This window comes from Haliotis rufescens, unplaced genomic scaffold (assembly GCF_023055435.1).
Source record: "Haliotis rufescens isolate VD_foot unplaced genomic scaffold, xgHalRufe1.0.p SCAF_7, whole genome shotgun sequence".
Lineage (NCBI taxonomy): Eukaryota > Metazoa > Mollusca > Gastropoda > Lepetellida > Haliotidae > Haliotis > Haliotis rufescens.
Window position 1 is genome coordinate 51,510,535 of NW_025964361.1, and position 19,777 is coordinate 51,530,311.

General features: G+C 38.9%; 1 protein-coding gene across 4 annotated transcripts in view; it reads left to right on the plus strand.

The window, feature by feature from the left end:
- The window catches only part of LOC124111242, a 55,983-nt gene that overhangs the window by 28,976 nt on the left and 7,230 nt on the right, over nt 1–19,777 (plus strand). For all 4 annotated transcript variants that reach the window (XM_046470889.2, XM_048387602.1, XM_046470888.2 and 1 more), the window contains one exon: nt 13,305–13,362. In XM_046470889.2, the coding sequence (XP_046326845.2) occupies nt 13,305–13,362 (58 nt within the window). The remainder of the gene's footprint in view (nt 1–13,304; nt 13,363–19,777) is intronic.

Here is a 19,777-nt window from a genome sequence, read left to right on the forward strand (position 1 = left end):
ATGGTTTATCTTCTTTTTGTGCAAAGGTTTTATAATGCCAATTGACCAATTATCAGGAAACATACCACTATCATACATGCAATTAAACCATATCTCAAAATATGGAGCGATAATGTTTGACGAGTGCTTTAGGTATTCACATAAAATATGTTCTATGCCAGCAGATGTGTTGTTCTCTCCACTACTCTCCAATATTTCATGTCTTGTTACGGGACTATCAAGAATGTCATGTGAGATGTCTTGTTTGTCTTTGGTTTATTCATTGCCATTCCGAATAACTCATGAATCTGACTGGATCGAGTCCTAAGCTGTTGATAACAGTGTAGTAAAATATTCAACACATTCACCCGCAGCGACAGGATTATGACTGCGGGTACGACCAGACACGCATCTGACATTGTCCTCAAATCGATTCGAGTTGGTAGCTGATTAAATTAATTCCTCTCCGATATATTGCTGGTGTAGCTCCGCTTTTTTTTCTACAAAACGATCTATATTCATTACGAACTATGTTATTCGTGGCTTCGTGTTCAGGCGTCTTTGTATTGAGTGCATGACAACGTTCCCGCTATTTAACAAGACACTATCGTCATTCCATGGGGAGTTACATGTGCGTCTTGTCTCCATTTTAATCTCTCGTCTAAACACACCGGCAGAAGAGAGTATAGCATCCGTAACTAAACTCACTGCTTCCGTGCTCTCTGTGCTGCATTGTCCAACATGTATTTATATCTGGTGACGACATGCGAGTGATGAATGTCTCTCAGGGCCCATCAATATTCCATGCCGCTAATAAATGAATTTATCCTGTATTATATCTTTTTTTTAGCGGATAAATTTCATTATACATTTTAGCAAGGACAATTTAACTAGAACCAAAATAACCCCGAAATAACGAGCAAACTCCGATATCTTGCTTGCAGGTGAACAAAACGTTTTATATTGTTGAAATTGATTGAGAAAATCAGTCTCAGGTGTCCCTGTTTCTATAATGTCATACCTGCTAATGAAAGAACAAAAGTCAGTATAGAGTTTACTACGAAGTCCTCCAATATTTCAGGAGCGGAAACAGAGTTTTGCTTGTCATGGCCCTGGCCACACCTCTATTTCCTGATGTCGGGGGAGTTAGTCTTGCATGTTTGTCTCGGTGGGAGTAAACGATCCTGGTCCCCGGATGAAGTCATAGTAGAGTCGGTGTCACAGACATTCGCCGCAGCAGCAGAGTCTGATGGCGGGGGCAAATCTTCCACTATCAGGCGCCCATCCTTGTAGAAGCCCTTCTCGTTGTCGAATCGTAGAGCCCGTAATTTCTCACGCTGACGTAAGGTCGAGTCATTTGATACACCAATAATGATTAAAGCAAGTTCTGACCTACGTTTCAAGACCGCAATCTTTTTTCTGAATGTCCAAACCGCGCTTTTATTGGTCTTGTTTTTCCATGTACAGTCTTTGGCACTTACGATATCTGACTTTGATTGCATTGATTCTTCCTTTTCCCCAATTAAACAACTCTTCATGGATGCCACGTACTGCAGATGCTAGTCCTTTTTCCATGCCATTACAAGTTGTTTCAAGTTGTACATACATGGTTTACCTCAGCTTGAAGAAAACTCACTTTGTCACAAATGTCAATTTTGTTTATTGACATTTCTTCCATTAAAGTGTTTTAAGAGATTCTAAGGCGGCTTCTAAAGGTCGCGGATTCCACATCCCAAGCATATAGCAACATCTTGGGTACCCAAAACGGCCTTATTCTTGATACACCAGTATGTGTAAACCACAATGAGCGGAATATTGAGGGATAGACATCCTTACTGTCAACAGTGTAATTGGGGTGGCAATTTCCAATATTTTCACAAAGCCAAGAGTCCTTGCACATACCACACACCACATAACTTGTGGGTCATAACGACACCTGGTCCAAAAACTGGAAGCAGTCGGGTAATTTCAGTGAGCCGAAACGTGAGATCGTCAATGAGTGTCCACGACGATGTTTGGTCGAATCTCTCCACTTGACGATGTTGGGTCAAATCTCTCCACTTGACGATGTTGGGTCATATCTCTCCACTTGACGATGTTGGGTCATATCTCTCCACTTGACGATGTTGGGTCATATCTCTCCACTTGACGATGTTTGGTCATATCTCTCCACTTGACGATGTTAGTTCATATCTCTCCACTTGACGATGTTGGGTCATATCTCTCCACTTGACGATGTTGGGTCATATCTCTCCACTTGACGATGTTGGGTCATATCTCTCCACTTGACGATGTTGGGTCATATCTCTCCACTTGACGATGTTGGGTCATATCTCTCCACTTGACGATGTTGGGTCATATCTCTCCACTTGACGATGTTGGATCATATCTCTCCACTTGACGATGTTGGGTCATATCTCTCCACTTGACGATGTTGGGTCATATCTCTCCACTTGACGATGTTGGGTCAAATCTCTCCACTTGACGATGTTGGGTCATATCTCTCCACTTGACGATGTTGGGTCAAATCTCTCCACTTGACGATGTTGGGTCATATCTCTCCACTTGACGATGTTGGGTCATATCTCTCCACTTGACGATGTTGGGTCATATCTCTCCACTTGACGATGTTGGGTCATATCTCTCCACTTGACGATGTTGGGTCATATCTCTCCACTTGACGATGTTGGGTCATATCTCTCCACTTGACGATGTTGGGTCATATCTCTCCACTTGACGATGTTGGGTCAAATCTCTCCACTTGACGATGTTGGGTCATATCTCTCCACTTGACGACGTTGGGTCATATCTCTCCACTTGACGATGTTGGGTCATATCTCTCCACTTGACGATGTTTGGTCATATCTCTCCACTTGACGATGTTTGGTCATATCTCTCCACTTGACGATGTTGGGTCATATCTGTCCACTTGGACAGCTCGTAAAAGATACAGGCTGTATAAGCGAATGAGTGAGTTTGGTTTTACGCCGCTTTTAGCAATATTCCAGCAATATCACGGCGGGGACACCAGAAATGGGCTTCACACATTGTACGCATGTCGGGAATCGAACCCGGGTCTTCGTCGTGACGAGTGAACGCTTCAACCACTAGGCTCCCAGACCTCCTCTACAGGCTGTTTAAACGTCCCGATTCTCCGCTGTATGGCCCATTAGCCACACACATGTTGATGGTGATCTTGTATTTGTTCCCGTCACTTAAATGTTCACTTCAAACAACAATGCCCACACTACACAGAACGAAACTGCACATCTGTCAACATCCCGTCTGTACGCGGTGTCTATCTCCAACTGAATGGTTCTAGGCATATGTATTGTAATCTGTCCACTGTATGACTCAGATCGGATTGATATTGTAGATGTTTGTAAACGCATGTGCTCTGGGCTTCATCTTTTATCAGATATTGTGAGGTATATTTGTATTTTAGAATACTCAGGTCTTATCTTTTATACTTATCTAAGTTATATATTATGTTTAATATGGTCTGTGTATTTATATAAATATATAAGATAGCTACGCGATAAATCGCAAAGAACAATGAAGAACGAAGCGTGGTTCATTTCACGATAAAACATTGCTCTATCATGACGTCATTTCTGGAAATTCGGACATGCGCTTGCAACTTGACGTCGTATACTGGATGACGTTATTGTTGAGAGGGCAGTGGCTATTGCGTTGTTCCCTATAGATTTTAGCTGGACAACGCAGAAGAACGCAATGGCGGAACGATCGCGCCCAAAATTGGGAGAGATATGACAATTGGTATTGGGAGAAAATGTGCAGATAATCGACGTGAAAATTGTGAGAACATCAAACTAAAGCCCCCTGTACATAAAATGTCCCACATTGCAGAGGTCGGATTGTATTCAGAGAGTCATCATTATTTGATACGGCCCCTCATGGTTTATTCTCCCTCAGTGTTTTATTGTACGATAAACAACCCCCACTAGTCGTTTATTTCATAAATATAATATTTAGTTTTTTGTCTGTGGTACATCGCTGAGCGATTTGTTGTGTACTCCATGTTTGTAATTTCAAGATGACGTGTTTAGTACACATTTTGCTGTTAATTAACCATTGATTAATTGATTGATTGTCAGGGCTACGTGGTAAATAAAGTTAATAATAAAGTGTTAATTCAGACCCAGTTTGTTTTGAAATAAAACATCTTTTATTCTGAATGATTTCCTTGTCTCCTCACCGATGTGTGTGTATAAATGGTGATGAAAGCGGGTTATTTTTTCAAGCATACTCTGTATGTCTTCACTCTGAATATATTTACTTTTCAAAGCATATCCTCAACACAATAGCGATTACATTTCATTTATAATTAAATTTTTGAAGAATAATCAATTGATTTCCATTCTTTGTCGGCCGTTATTATCCATGAAAATCTATTCGTAGGAGTTCCTTCACTCAATCCTTCCGTGGTGATTTCAATAGAACTGTTTATTTAGTCATTTCTGACGTAAGATCAACGATTTGAACAATGCCGTCTGGAAACGGCAGAAATAACGAAATTTGAACATGGATACAATTAGTTTGCATATACTATATGTGTCAAATAGTGTTATAACGTACTGGAATATTTCAGAATAGTGGTAAAGTTAAGGGACATATTTCAAAATAGTGGTATAACAAAGAGGAATATTTCTAAATAGTGTTTACAAACGAGATAAGAATGTTTCAATTTAGTGGTATTAGTTGTGAACTTTTTCAAAATAATAAGCGTTAAGTAAAATAATGCACAACAGCGGTAAGGAAAAATAGAAAATAAATTATTGCAAACTGGTCAAAAACAGCGACAGGGCCATACAGAAAAGGAGCATACAGCGAAGTAGGACATACAGAAAGTATAAACCAAAATGAAGTTTCTACATCGCATATGTCATATATTGAGAACAAATATGCGAACCTTTGGCAAGCATACCACATATGTTTGTATTCCTAATATATGATATTTAGGATATGTAAATAAAGCGACAAAACTCTTTCCACATCCAACAGAAATTTCGGCATAAAGCAGAGTCGATTGTGCAATATCCGACCATATCATGGGCATGTGTCTACGAATGACTATCAAATAGTAATGATACCAGGGGTTCGCGAAAAGGTGAGCGTATCCTGCCACGTCGGTGGCACCCGTCACAAACACATGAAATTGTTAAAAATTAATTGAACTTATAAATATGCAGTGCTTTCTACAATTGCACATGTTTTGCTCCGTTAAGATACCTCTCCGTGTGAAAATCTGAGGGCACTCGCAGAGGGTACGTGAGATGATTTTTAAATCTGCCAATTAATAGGATGTTCTAAGTTATCGGAAGAAGTGAGTGCAGTATTCAAACCAGCATCAATATGTCTATATCACGAGAAACAAATATAATCGAGGAATTCCATAGGTTTTTACAAACCGGTCGTTTCTGAGCGCCATGCATCGTCAGATCTTGACGCAGATGGGCATCATCTCAAAGATCTGATTTCAAGATTGTGCTTAATATTTTTTCTTAATGGCCGGTATCCATGATTTACAACAGAACGCTGTCATACCATACATGTGCAGTCAATGATTCCCCAACGTAACGCCGGCGCATATTGACACCCAACTCGGTTGTTACCGTCGACCGCCATCGCCACTCCCTTCAATGTCTATCAATACGTCATTTCCTTTTGCACTGTCCGATATGTACCTAAATGGGCCACACATACTACATGAATATAGGAAAATTGAACAATAATCAATAAGTATTGTTTCACGTCAGGGGGATATCGACAGTTGGTATCGACTCAGCGGCCATATTGGTGCTCACGGGATGTAAACAGCAAACATCTTGGGATTATTGACGTGCTTACTGAGCGTCCCAGTACGTTCTCAACTTAACACTATCTCAAGGACTTGCATCTCCTTATGGGACATTGTTCACATATCGGTTAACAAAAAGCAGATCATGGATTTAAAATTATATGAGTGAGTTAAGTTGAAGGCCTCTTTGAAGAGTATTTCAGTTATCATTATAATTATTGTTGTTGGTGTTATTCTGAAAAAGCAAGGGAACATAATGGTACAATTCAAAATAGGGAATTGTATCACTTTGGACAAATTTGCGTCAAATATGGAAATGTTCTCCAAATGTCTACCTTAAAACGTTTTGAAAGCCTTAATGAGTCCATAATCATAAGCAATCTCTGCTAAAAGTAGAGACCATTTTACGATTCCGAGCATGAGCAAATTCGTGAGCAAGGTGGGCGGATCCTGACCTACCGGGACACTGTCACAAACACATGCACTGGCAAATCAATTGTTCCTGAAAAGAACGGGATCATGTGATACATGTCAAAATAGGGAACAACACTGGACATGTGTTGCCACAGATGAGTCAAATTTTACATGCCCTCCACATATCTGGCATAAAACGTTTTGAAAGCTTTACTAAGGTCTTGAATTTCTAATCCCGATGAAACAACTTTTCAACAAAAGGTGCATGACGCTCTTTGCCACGTAAAACAACATTATCCACTTTTGAACGGGACTATAAGGTTTAACTGACTGTGTCTATCCACTGAGTTGCGTCCTAAATCTCAGAGAGGAATCGGATCAGCTGCTGAAACTAAAACAATTGGTTACGTGTTAACCTGACAAATGTACTAGAACTATCATAAAAATTAGTGAGTGAGTGGTTTTTCGACGCCTTTAGCAATATGCCAGAAATATCACGGCGGGTGACTCCAGAAGTGGGCTTCACACATTGTACCCATAAAAAAATTTCCCTCTACTCCGGTATGCGCTCAAATTAATTTATGTTTAGATGTATTTGTTTGTTGATTAACGTCGCAATATTGTGGAATATAGCAATGGTCCAGCTGTATGTTGGTGGCCTGACTATCCATTGGGTGATATCATGAGCATCCATATACGCAATTGGGGTACAATGACATGCTATCAACCAAGTCACATATCCTGACCACCCGATCTATTCATTTGCCCTTAACGACAAGCATAGGTACTTACACGCAATACATACGGGTATATTTAGCATGGATAATCTTATGGTTAGGGATCGACCATTTGGTACCCACCCCTCCCCACCCCCTACCAAACACACACACACACACACACACACACACACACACACACACACACACACACACACACCAGAATATCAAAACATTGTTATTGTCATAACTTATTGATATAACTCACAATGACGAACTACTGCATTGAATATGTTACGTATTCAACGCATGGTCCGTTAAAGGAATTATTAACAGTGAAAATACCAATTGAGCAGGTTTCGAGTCATAAACCATCATGTGAATAGAGTACGTCAAACCATCACGCCCATTGGTGCCATTAATAATTAGTTTTCAGCTCAATCGATGAGTCCGCATGGAAAGTGCAGCTCCACCGATTTATTTTGAACACAAATGAGCAATATTAATCTCGTTAGTAATGTTTGTATTGCATAACATAAGGTATTAGGTGTAAGCGGTCTGAAAATAGGATTTCATGGTGAGAAGTATGATACGCATAAACACAGCAATGGCGTTCTAAAAACGGTTATGAATGTCAAGTACTTTTAGGTCTCCGGTTAAACAACGAAGATCATGTCTGGTGCCTGTCTCCAGTTTAGAAGTGTGTAAGAGGTGACACGTGTGAGACTGATTACTCAGTAACACAGAGACACACTGCTCGACTCATATACAGAATGAAATATGAGTAGGCAGACTAACAAAGAACGTTTCAAGGATTTGACTTAACCAGACCGCCGTCGTATAGCAGGAATACTGCTGTGTGAGGCAACACACAAACACTTACTATTGTAGACAGACAGACAGTTTATTAATAAACTGTCTGTCTGTCTTACTATTGTATGCAAATTGTGTGAGTGGCCGGTGATACCGGTTGAGCAGGACATGCCTTCCCTTTTCGCGAACAAAGATGATAAATGATCCATTTAAATAAATTTCATCACTTTTGTAACCTTTACGCTCAATGGAATCTGTATGGCAGATAATCGAGACTCATTATTCTCTTGCGTTGACGTATTGTGTTAGTAAACATGGCGTGTAAACCATTTAGTGTCTGTAAAAATCCGGTTTTAAAATTGTTTTATGGATGTTGAGAGTGATCGGAAGTTGAATGAAGATTTATCTTTCCTTGTTTAAACTATGCATCCATGATTGGTTATTACTTAGACAAAAAGAAGGGTAAATGCTTTAGGCGAAGTGTCGCGACGTTGACAATGCAATGTAAGTCGTGATTGTTATGTAATTTGCATTTCTTACAACGTATATGTAATTAATTTCACTCATCCATTGGAGATGAATACCACATTTATTTCAATGTTCAGCTTTAAATACTGAAACACAATGTTTAAAACTTTATACTTCTACCCATTCCCGAACTAAACTAGTGCAAGAACTATTTAATAGTCAAACCATCCCAGTATTAAAAAAATGCTTTGTAAATGTATATATTAAGGAAGAGAATATATGGATGGCAACTTCTTTATTATGAGGTACACAACGTTTCGGAGTTTACTCCTTTATCAGGTGAATAATTGCCATGAGGAAGAGAACGTATATATTCACCTATTTGCACCTACATAAGAACAACAAAAGTAATAAGATAACAAAGGTGGAAACTTAAGGTGAGCCAACAAATAATTTCCGCTGATTATCAATGGAGGTCGGGGGATGGGGGGGAATGACAATGGACAAATGGAAGCCAGCTAGATAATTTGTACCGCCAAAGAGCAATGCAATAAATCCCAAGCACTAGGCAGATAGGTTTCCTGGTCACGGTTCATGGCTGGCTGGTGTCTCCTGATGTCAATGGCTTCTTGTAGTTTTTGTCCATTGCTGATCACCTATCAGCGCCAATTATCTGTTGGCTCCTCTTGGTAACTTTCCACCTTTGTTATCTTATTAGTTGTGTTGTTGTTACAGGTGCATATATACGTTCTCTGCCTTATGTGTATCACTTCTAAATGCCTTACAAAGATTTGGGTGTATTTATTGTTCACTGATGTGAGCTACCTCCAATGTTGTGAGCCCTGTCCCACGTATCTCTGCAAGCGGTTCTTATGAAATACAGAACGAAAAATTAGCTTGTCATTTCATGTCTTAAGTACAGATTGAGTATAGGATGATAATACATGGTCATCACATACAATTATAATTGTGGTTATTACTTTGAATATAACATTATTAATTATGGTAATAACATTTTATATAACATTTTTAATCATGGTTATAACATTCAATATAACATTCTTAATTGTTGTTATATGTATAGCAAACATCAATCAATTAATACACTACTCAATAGTAACTTAATAGTTAATAGTTATTGAAAGAATTATAATATTTTTGGACATTAATAATACAATCACTGGTACATATATACGTTATTAACACAAATATTCTTCGTGAGTTCGCATTGACGCGAAGTAATCAGTAAGAGTGGCATTGTATGTAGGAGTGGAAAGAGCTTGGTAAAGTTGACTTGTCAATTCACAGTTCTTAAGGAAGAAAGAGTTAACTTAAGTATTTGAACCTCCTTATTTATTGGCAGTTCCACTTCTAAGATGTCACTTAAGCATATCACATTTACTAATGAAAGCGACAAATGCAGTTTCCACGATCACAAGCAATCTCTGCTAAAAGCAGAGTCCATTGTACGATTTCCACTATATCGTAAGCATATGTTGCACGAGCCAATATGCATTGTGCAAAGTAAGAGCTGGATCGTTTAAAGTGGACACTTTTGTTAACACTGCACAATGTCCCTTTTGTGGCCATATTTTCAATGGCATTTAAGCAGGACTTTGTTACATTTACACGAAGTGTACCTTGTAACCCGAAGCGACAGAATGTTTTCATTTAGAACAAAAACTGTGTGTTTCAATGTTGTGGAGACCAGGGGTATGACGGTGATAAATTGAATTGTGTAACTTACTACCTTCGTGACAAAGGTAATCGTGAAAATAGTTGATGTCAGAGAGTAAAAGATATGCTATTGGCTATGTCTAAAGTTTGGTGCAGTTTGCCGACATACATTTCGACTTGTAAAATCGCTTTTAAACAAGGTATGTAATTGTGCATACATAACCATTGGCGCAGACACGTGGTATCATCACTATCTGACAGTGTCTCATATACACATGTTCATAGTCGGAATCGGACAATCTACTGTGTTTTTAGCAAAGATTTCTTATGAGCATGGAACATCTTATTTTTCAACTTTGTATACCACTATCCCACGTGACAAACTGAAGGAAACATTTTATTCCTTGATCCATGGGGCTTTCGTTACAAACCGTGGTGAACACGGATACAGTTACGTATCTATATTCAGGGGTTCTGGACAATTTGTGAAAAATGAAAGCAAATGCCATCTGAAGTTTACTGAGAAAACCATATGTGAAATGCTGGACTTCTTCATTGATAACATCCATGTTGTAAAATGGGGGGGGGGGGGGGGGGGGTAGGCAAAGAGTAGGCATCCCCCATAGGCACCAATTGTCAGCGAGCCTGACCACACGGATCCCGTTTGTCGCCTCTTGCGACAAGCACGGGTTGTTGAAGGTTGAAGGCAAATGATAATCCGTCTATGGATATATACTCTGGTAGAGCGTGAGTTACGACAAAAACCCTCTCCATAATCATAAGAGTCCATATATCATAAGATGTGTTTATGAATCACTGCCAAGTAGGGACGAAACAAGGTGTTCGCGAAAGGTGAACGTATCCTGCCCCACCAGTTGCACCGTCACAAACACATGCAAAGGCAAGACAATAACTGTGTACCTGAAACCTGTGGGGTTTGAACCATGAACACTAATCGCCTGGTGACAAGTCACACGATAATTTTCATATTTTATGCCAGAGGATAATGTCTCAGGTAAGTCATGCTAAGACAAATCAATTGTTCGAGAAATACACGGGGACGGATAACATTTTGAACAGTATTTCAGTTATCATGTCCGTTTTATGCCTCAGACGCCATAATCAAGGAACAACCTAAACCATAGACTAAAAAATATTTTATGGTCTCTGCCTAAACTGAGGATAAAAGAAAGTATACCATGTGTTTTATGTAACTGAAAATTGAAAGAACTGTTCTTAAATATGATCATGTCTATTTAAGCATCGCCCATCCCTTCAACAGTTTGTAAAATGTAATCTGTGGCTGGGTAATGTGTAAAAATAATTGGTTCAATGAAGATTGGGATAGATTGAATTTGCAACCACATGACCCTCACTACATTTTAAATCTTCTACATTTGTGCCGAAACAATAAATTTATTGATTTTCAGAAATAAGGTGTTTGAGATACCGCCCAGTAGTGGTTTATTATGCGATATTTTTAAAATATAAAAGTTTTATAAGTTTTAAAAGTTTAATTGAAACTTATATTTTACAAAGTAAGTATAAAACGATGTAGCAGTATTCTTTGAGTGCTGACAAAGCGCCAGTGCAGTTAATGTTTTGGATATAATATCGCTTACTTTACATATGTACAAATGAGTGAGTGAGTGAGTGAGTTGGGTTTAATGCCGTTTTTAACAGTATTACAGTTATATCGCGGCGTGTCAGCTTAATGTGGGAGGAAAGCCCGAAGTGATGCAGGTCTCAGACGTTTACCACTTCGGTGAAACCCACGAGCACGGGTATGGTGCTGACAAACCTAGAAACATAATCGGGGCGAACCGGGATTTGAACCCACAGTCATAGGTTTCTGGCGTGCCCAAGGGACGGAACTCTGCACAGCGAATCGCGGCGCCTTAGACGACTGGGCCACCCGTGCCCCTTATGTTCAAATGAAAATCAAACATATGATAAAATCAAACGGGAGATATAGCTTTTTCTGTCCCTTGGTTTCCATTGGTTCTATCATTATTTGAAACTGGCTACTGGCAATGAATCGTTTTTTTCTGTTGCGCTGAAAATGTTGCTGACTCAATAATGCTCCTGACGCCTATTTTAAGTCTGGTATTCACAAACACCTGTTCATCTCTGACTTTCAGTGATTCATTCTTATATTGCATCATTATTTGGCCTTTTACGCTCCATGGAATCTGTTTCTGCAGATAATCGAGGCTGATTATTCTCTGGAGTTGACATTTATAATGCTGATGCTGTGGGCATAAATAATTTCTTTATGATTTTTTATGTTATACTCTCTTGTACAGTGTCGTCATTCACATTACATATAAGGGACCATATAGTGTATGTTATCGCATTCTATATCTTTTGGCGGTATTCTAGCTTCCATCGCAAGAACACTGTCAGGTACAATTATGACTTAGTGAGTGAGTGTTGAAAACGCAACAATATTCCAGTTATATTACCGCCTCCTTTAAACAATCGAGAGTGGGCCTGACAAACCAGTGGCTGAACGCGCAAAGATACCTCTGAGAGTCAGAGAGTCTTATAACTTGTTCCAAATTCACAGCCACTTACGAACGGCAGTAGAATGGTATGGTGTCAAGTACTATTCTGAGCTGGGTCCTTACGATTTAAGTGTTACCAGTGATGGAATATACATTTTACTTTGCTTAAACATTTCAGTCCAGTGGAGTCATGCTTGTCATTGAAATATTACATTATTTTCAAATCGTTAGACGCGACAACACACATTCTTTATCAAACTTGCAATTAAATTGCTGGTCGCGGAAACATTGCAAACGTAAGGTCAACAACCCAACTATGATACTTGCATCAAATATTAAAATCGAATAATCATTTTTTGTTCGTTTCATTTTTAGTATACTTTCTTTTGCCCGGCAGTTTATAAACTTTGTATCAACATCTGTCTACATTTGATTATATATTCAATACTGTATATCTACTTATAGATTATATTTTATATTCTGCTCAAGTTAAATAATCTATGCAGTCCGATAGATTCTAATGCAATCCAGTGAAATCCATATATGATATAGTCTTTAAAATTATTTATCTGTCACTTCAATCATAATTTGTTTGGATTAAATCTTCCTTCCATATCCTCTCAAAACTTGAACAAAGTACAATTTATTCCAGTGTTAAAGAGGGTCAAATGGCAGCTCTCGCTGGTTTTGAACCCATTTTGTTGATCTGTGTATTCAAATGTTCAGGTTTAAATAACTCTAACAGTTTACCATAATGACACATGTGTTAGTTTCAAAAGGGAACACTGACAACATCATACTGAAATTAGAACCAGACCACGGAGCATCCATAGTCACGCTTTAACTCCACCTTTCGTTTATATTTACATGCAATATGAAAAGTTACCTATAATCTGTATCTTGTTGCAGATGCTGGCCCTATCTCTGTTTGCTGCATTCTTCATGTTCGAGTCTATTGCCGTCACAGGTAAGACTCCCTTACTAGGGACACTCGGGGACACAAGAGGCCCAGTCGCCTAAGGTTCCAGGATTCGCCGTGCTGAGTTACATCTCTTTAATGAGCCAGAAACCTATGATCGTGGGTTCGAATCCTGACAGGATTAAGCGTCTACTATTGTCAGCAAATACCTGTTCTCGATGGTTTATTTGGTAAATCTGTCGCACCTGCATCACCTTAGGCTTTTCAGAAAATATACCTACACCCAACCGTCGCTCCTAACTGTAATAAAGAAGATGTTCGTCCATATATCTTACCCTTACATGATGGCCCAGAATCGATTATTTACAGACCGCCGTCAAATAGCTGGAATATAGCCGAGTGCGGCGTTATACAACAAACAAACAACAACTACGAGCTATGGCCCAAAAGGCTTCTGATACGACTAAAACGAGTCAAATCTAACAGTTATTGGATAAGCTGTTGAGGAGTAAATGGATAAACTGGGTCGCTTTTTTAAATGAATTAATTTTGAACTATCTGAAATAATTTTGAATTATCTGACCCACGACCCGAAACTTATCAGTCTTGATATCTGTTTTTATTTTTGAACAGAATCGTGGTTGTTGAGTTACAGTTAGTACAAAAGCCAGCGGAAAAATAATGATAAATCGAACAATTACACTATGGCGCTGAGCCATTGAAGCTTGAGGCACTAAAATCATGATCTGGACATATTCGCATGTTATCATCAGCCCTGTCAATAATTACAGAAATACCTCTTTTCCTATACCTCACCTTGACCTTTTTAACTCCGCGGAAAGGTGAATCTTTTCTTTGCTAATGATTGACGTCACAGTTTGCCCAAGACGTTCTTGCTGTGTCGACGTCGTTGTTTCAATGTCTAATGAATATAGATACATCTCTTCTGCGAGTGCTCATTACTATGTTATTCTATTAATCTTATTCAGCGTGGCACAGTGTCCTTTTATTGATTTGTCTCTCCTGAACACTGACATATATACGTCTAAAATAAAGGTATAACACAAGGCGAACTGAATTACCCTTGCAACGTTCGTCAATGAAACCTGGATCTATTTTATTTGGCCCTAAACAAAGACTATTTGTATTATAGAAATTGAATAAACAAATGAATTATTGAAGCGCTTTCCCGAATAATTCGCACAAAGAGCAACAATTGTGCTCATTTCAAAACTCTGTCTTTGTGAGTTATATATTATCAGGAAAATGAAACCACCCGCATAAACAACAATAAAAATGATATGATGTGTCCCTATCACTGACTGATCAGTTAACTTGCAAATATCATTTAATTGTAAACCGAATGGGAGAGTGGGCTGCCTCTTTGATAGGTTTTAAAGCGTTATGAGTCAGTGAGTGAGTTGGGTTTAACGCCGTTTTTAACAGTATTCCAGTTATATCGCGGCATGTCAGCTTAATGTGGGAGGAAAGCCCGAAGTGATGCAGGTCTCGGACGTTTACCACTTCGGTGAAACCCACGAGCACGGGTATGGTGCTGACAAACCTAGAAACATAATCGAGGCGAACCGGGATTCGAACCCACAATCATAGGTTTCTGGCGTGCCCAAGGGACGCAACTCTGCACAGCGAATCGCGGCGCCTTAGACGACTGGGCCACCCGTGCCCCCTAAAGCGTTATGAAAAGGATTTGGTCCCGGAAGCCATCCGAACTTTCTTACAACTTATGAATATTATTTCTTTATAGTATCGTATCTATGTTTTCTTAATCATAAACTTCATTTTAAGTGGATATCCATTGGCGAAGTTGACACCCATTTGTAAAATAATATATCATGACGTCGTAACATTCTCACCTGTCTCACAATTTTGAGAGTTCACGAAGACGGGGGCTACTGGTGACTGAAATGTTACATTGTCGATAAACATTATTTTTTATATAATGTGTAGGTTTCTTGAGCCAAGACAAAGCCAAGGGATACAAACGATATCCGTTGGGGGTTCATGTACGATTACATATTCAAATATAAAAAGTCAGGTGGGTTTCAGTGTTTGCAATAAATAAAGCGACAAAACCATTTCCGTATCTAATAGCAATCTCCGCATTAAGCACAGTTAATTGTACTATTACAACTATATCATGAACATGTGTTAATAAATCACTAACCAATAGTTTGTGTGTCTGTTTGTTGTTTAACGCCGCACTCAGCAATATTCCAGCTATATGACGGCGGTTTGTAAACTAATCGAGTCTGGACCAGACAATCCAGTGATTGACACCATAAGCATCGATCCACGCAATTGGGATCGATGACATGTATCAACCAAGTCAGCGAGCCTGACCACCCGATCCCGTTAGTCGCCTTTTACGACAAGCATAGTCACCTTTTACGGCAAACATGGGTTGCTGAAGACCTATTCTACCCCGGAATCTTCACGGGTAATAAGTCATGGTAGAGCAAAGATAATGTCATGACCTGATAAATTTTTATTATAATTTTACGACAAGCATAGTCGCCTTTTACGGCAAGTATGGGTTGCTGAAGACCTATTCTACCCCGGAATCCACTAACCAATAGTGAAGACACCAGGTTAAATAGTGAAGACACCAGGTTAAATAGTGAAGACAACAGGTTATTCACATGAACAACACAGGAACTTTTGGCACAAGTCAAACAAGCTTGACCAATCGGTACATGTCGAAACAGGGAATTGCATCAGACATCATTTGTGTCACTGATGCATCACATTTGGAAATGTCTTCCACATGTCTGCAATAAAACGTTTTGAAAGCTTTACTGAGGCCTTGCATGTTGTAATCTTGAGAAAACAACTTCTGAGCAAGAGTCGTATGATGCTGTTTGAAATCTTGGTGAAAGAGCATGCTCGATTGTATCTCAAAAGCAGTTAAATGTAAACACCAAAGGCTAGAGCTGCAGCAATATTGCTCGACATGAAGGAAAAGCTGACTTTTGTAAAGTTGAAGTCATCCCTGTTGTCATACTGTCTCTTGGAGAGCGTTTTGTCACTTTGAATCTTAGATCTAAATATGAAACAGATGAGGCGGTCTCACTGGTCTCCTTATTTAGTTCAGGTGGGCAATGGCGGGCAACCAAGTCAGAATTAACTATCGGGGATCTTGACAAATAACTGGGACGATTGTTATCCTCATCAAAACAATAGTCTGAGATACAGAAAGTCAATGAACAGGGGACGTATGTTAGAGGCATGTTACATGCTAGGGCAACTTTGGAGATATTAATTCTGAAACAATTTACCGTGGTAAGTTTTCATGTCTGTGCTTGTGATGAGGTCTTGCTCCAATAATATTCTGTTCATTTCAAACAGTGGGCCGAATATTTTCTTGTTTCATTTTGTCGCTGGTTGGACACTTGGCTGCATTTCGTGACGTCATGACTGGCCAGGCAGACTCAGACGTCTGACTCATATGTCAGACACAAACGTAATATCTTATAGACAAGAGTAGCCCCCTTTGATATAGGACAATTGTTCTAGCGGGCGGACCATTGGAAAGCGCGAAAAAATGCCAGAAGAAAAAAAATGTAAAGACAATTGTTTTGTCAATATGAAGGTACGCCGCTGCCTGAAAACAGGTTTCAGTTGGAACTGTTTTGAACATTGTCGCTGTCCGACCCACTAACGTCCAGAGTGAGTGAGTAAGTGAGTGAGTTGGGTTTTACGCCGCTTTTAACAGTATTCAAGTTATATCACGGCGTGTCAGCTTAATGTGGGAGGAAAGCCCGAAGTGATGCAGGTCTCAGACGTTTATCGCTTCGGTGATGGTAAATATCATATCTCGTATTAGGAATAAACACAATGTATATAGCTTGCAAACGCTCACTAAATATATGCTTATCAGGAATACGAGCGTATAGCTCGCCATGGCTCTCTAATTACAATGTATATAACTAAGACAAGGGTTGTTACCATCCCATAACACGTGATTCCCTCTATGTATGCTCCTAAATGACACTTTATTTGAATTACATAAAAATAACCAGAAATAAAACTAGAGCTGAAAACCAGTTTGTATATAGGCAACAAACACTTCTTTCTTTTACCGGGTGCTACCTGTAGGGCAGGACAGACATGCTTTGCCTTCTCGCGAACACCTGGTATCAGTTTATGTACTTTTCACTACTTATTTGCCTTTTACGCTCAGTGGAATCTGTTTCGGTGGATATTCTAGAGTGGTTACTCTCCTGGGCCCACTTGCACAAAACGATCTTAGCGCTAAGACTATTGTAAGCCTATGTTAAAGTATGGGAGTTAAGATCATCTTAGCACTAAGATCGCTATGTGCAAGTGGGCCCTGGTCTCGACGTTTCATATTTACTACTTTTGCATCAAAAACTTGTGGCCTCTTTTCTAAACTTCGGCTGATATTAGGAATATTTAGTTTATTCTGAAATTACGCTATTACGCCAAGTCAATATGGTGTGTGTTTTTGAATATGAAACAATGTTATAATCAATATGAGATGCGACATATGAAAATGTCAATAACGAACCCCTGTGCGATTTGATATGCTTTTGCGATGGCCTCACTATATTTTACCGGAATTCAGCACGAGGACAGCGAAATTGTACGTCATTCAAACAGTTGAAATTTAATTAAGACATGAAACTGCTATCCTGTGTAAACACATTAGCATGTCATGGGCGGATAAAAAATCTTTATTTCTGTATAAATTACCACCAAAGACAATAAATAGATCTTAATTGTGCACACACACACACACACACACACACACACACACACACACACACACACACACACACACACACACACACCCTTTAAAAAAAAGCTGTACCCGCCCATGCATGTATCTATGTATTATTTAATACGCTAACTAAGTATTCATTAGAAGAAGGGGACAAAGAAGTAGCCCTATAACATCGTTACAAACAATAAAGATGCTATCCACAAAACGTTTCATGTAGTCAAAAAGAAGTTACATGTAACAATATGTTAACCAAGAAATCTGTACATAAAAGAATTTTGTGTGAAACCAACAAACAACCAATAAATGGTATTAATCAACACATGTATTACAAAATTGACTAGGTTTACAAATCAGTACAAATTACTGCACACCAATAACAATAGTGGTAGTACAACATTCATTGGCAATATATAATATGATGGCAGTGGTCACTATCAAATACAAATACATTAGTGATAGAACAAGTCAGTGATAATAATAACGTCATCCAGTAGCGACAGCGGTCAAGCTTCCAATATGGGCCTAGGCTGGGAATCCTGGGTGATCTTCACACGAAAGCTGGTCTTGATGTCATGAAATGTGAGATGAGACAGGGAAGCTTATATAGTCCAACAAGATTCCAGAGCTTTCCACACAGTGCCAGACCAGTCTAGTGTCACAAGAACATCACAGAATATTCCACGTTTCAATAATGCTTGACACCCATCCATGCTATTCCAGAAGTTTACACATCACACTAGCATCTAAATATGGTAATTTCCTCACCACTGCTTACATTAAATAGTACTACATTCCTGAGAACTAATTATTGTCCAAACACAATGCTATGAAAACTTCTACTGAATCTGAACAGAAACAATGCAATACAGTTACAATCATTGGTTTACAATAAAATACACTGCCATATAACAACATGCATAAGAGTTTATGAGAAAAGCTAAAATTGAATCAGCAAAAAATTGCTTCTTTGTGTCCGGCAACACTACAGTATCAACAAATGACATCCTCACAACAATTCCATTTTTCAAAGTTTTTGCCCAGCTTTGTAACGGTTGTCACTGCTGGTGCAGGATGCGATCACCTTTTCGCGAACACCTGGTATAATCACTTTTCGATACTGATTCATAAACACATACTAATGATAAAGTCGAAATCGTATAATGGGCTCCATCCGTCGAGACACATGCAAATGCATGTCAGTTGTTCATCTGAAACACATTGAAACATAGGCTACAAGTCAAAATCTAGAATTGCATCGAAAAAAAACATTTTAGTCACAGATGCTTTAATTTTTAACAAAATTCCCTCGACATGTCTGCCATAATACTTTTTGTAAACAGTTCTAATGAATGTAATGTTGTAACCTTGATCATACAAATTTAAACAGAAGTAGAATCTTTGAAATCATCGTATAAAGAGATACGTACTTCACTACGGAAGTATTGACACCAAGGGTGCATAGTTGTGTGTCACTGAAACTTTATGCATGTAAATATGAAACAGATGAAACCGTGTTACTGGTTTCTTTTGTTGCAAGCATAGATAGAAGGGAATTGACTATTTGTCCATTATTGAACACTATCATATCATCGATATACCTGAAGCTAAATAAACCTCTTGGTCACATCACCTGTTGCAGACCCGACACTGGTCCATCTTCTTCATTGTTGTGAAGTTGGTTTGTGTTTGAGTATGTCA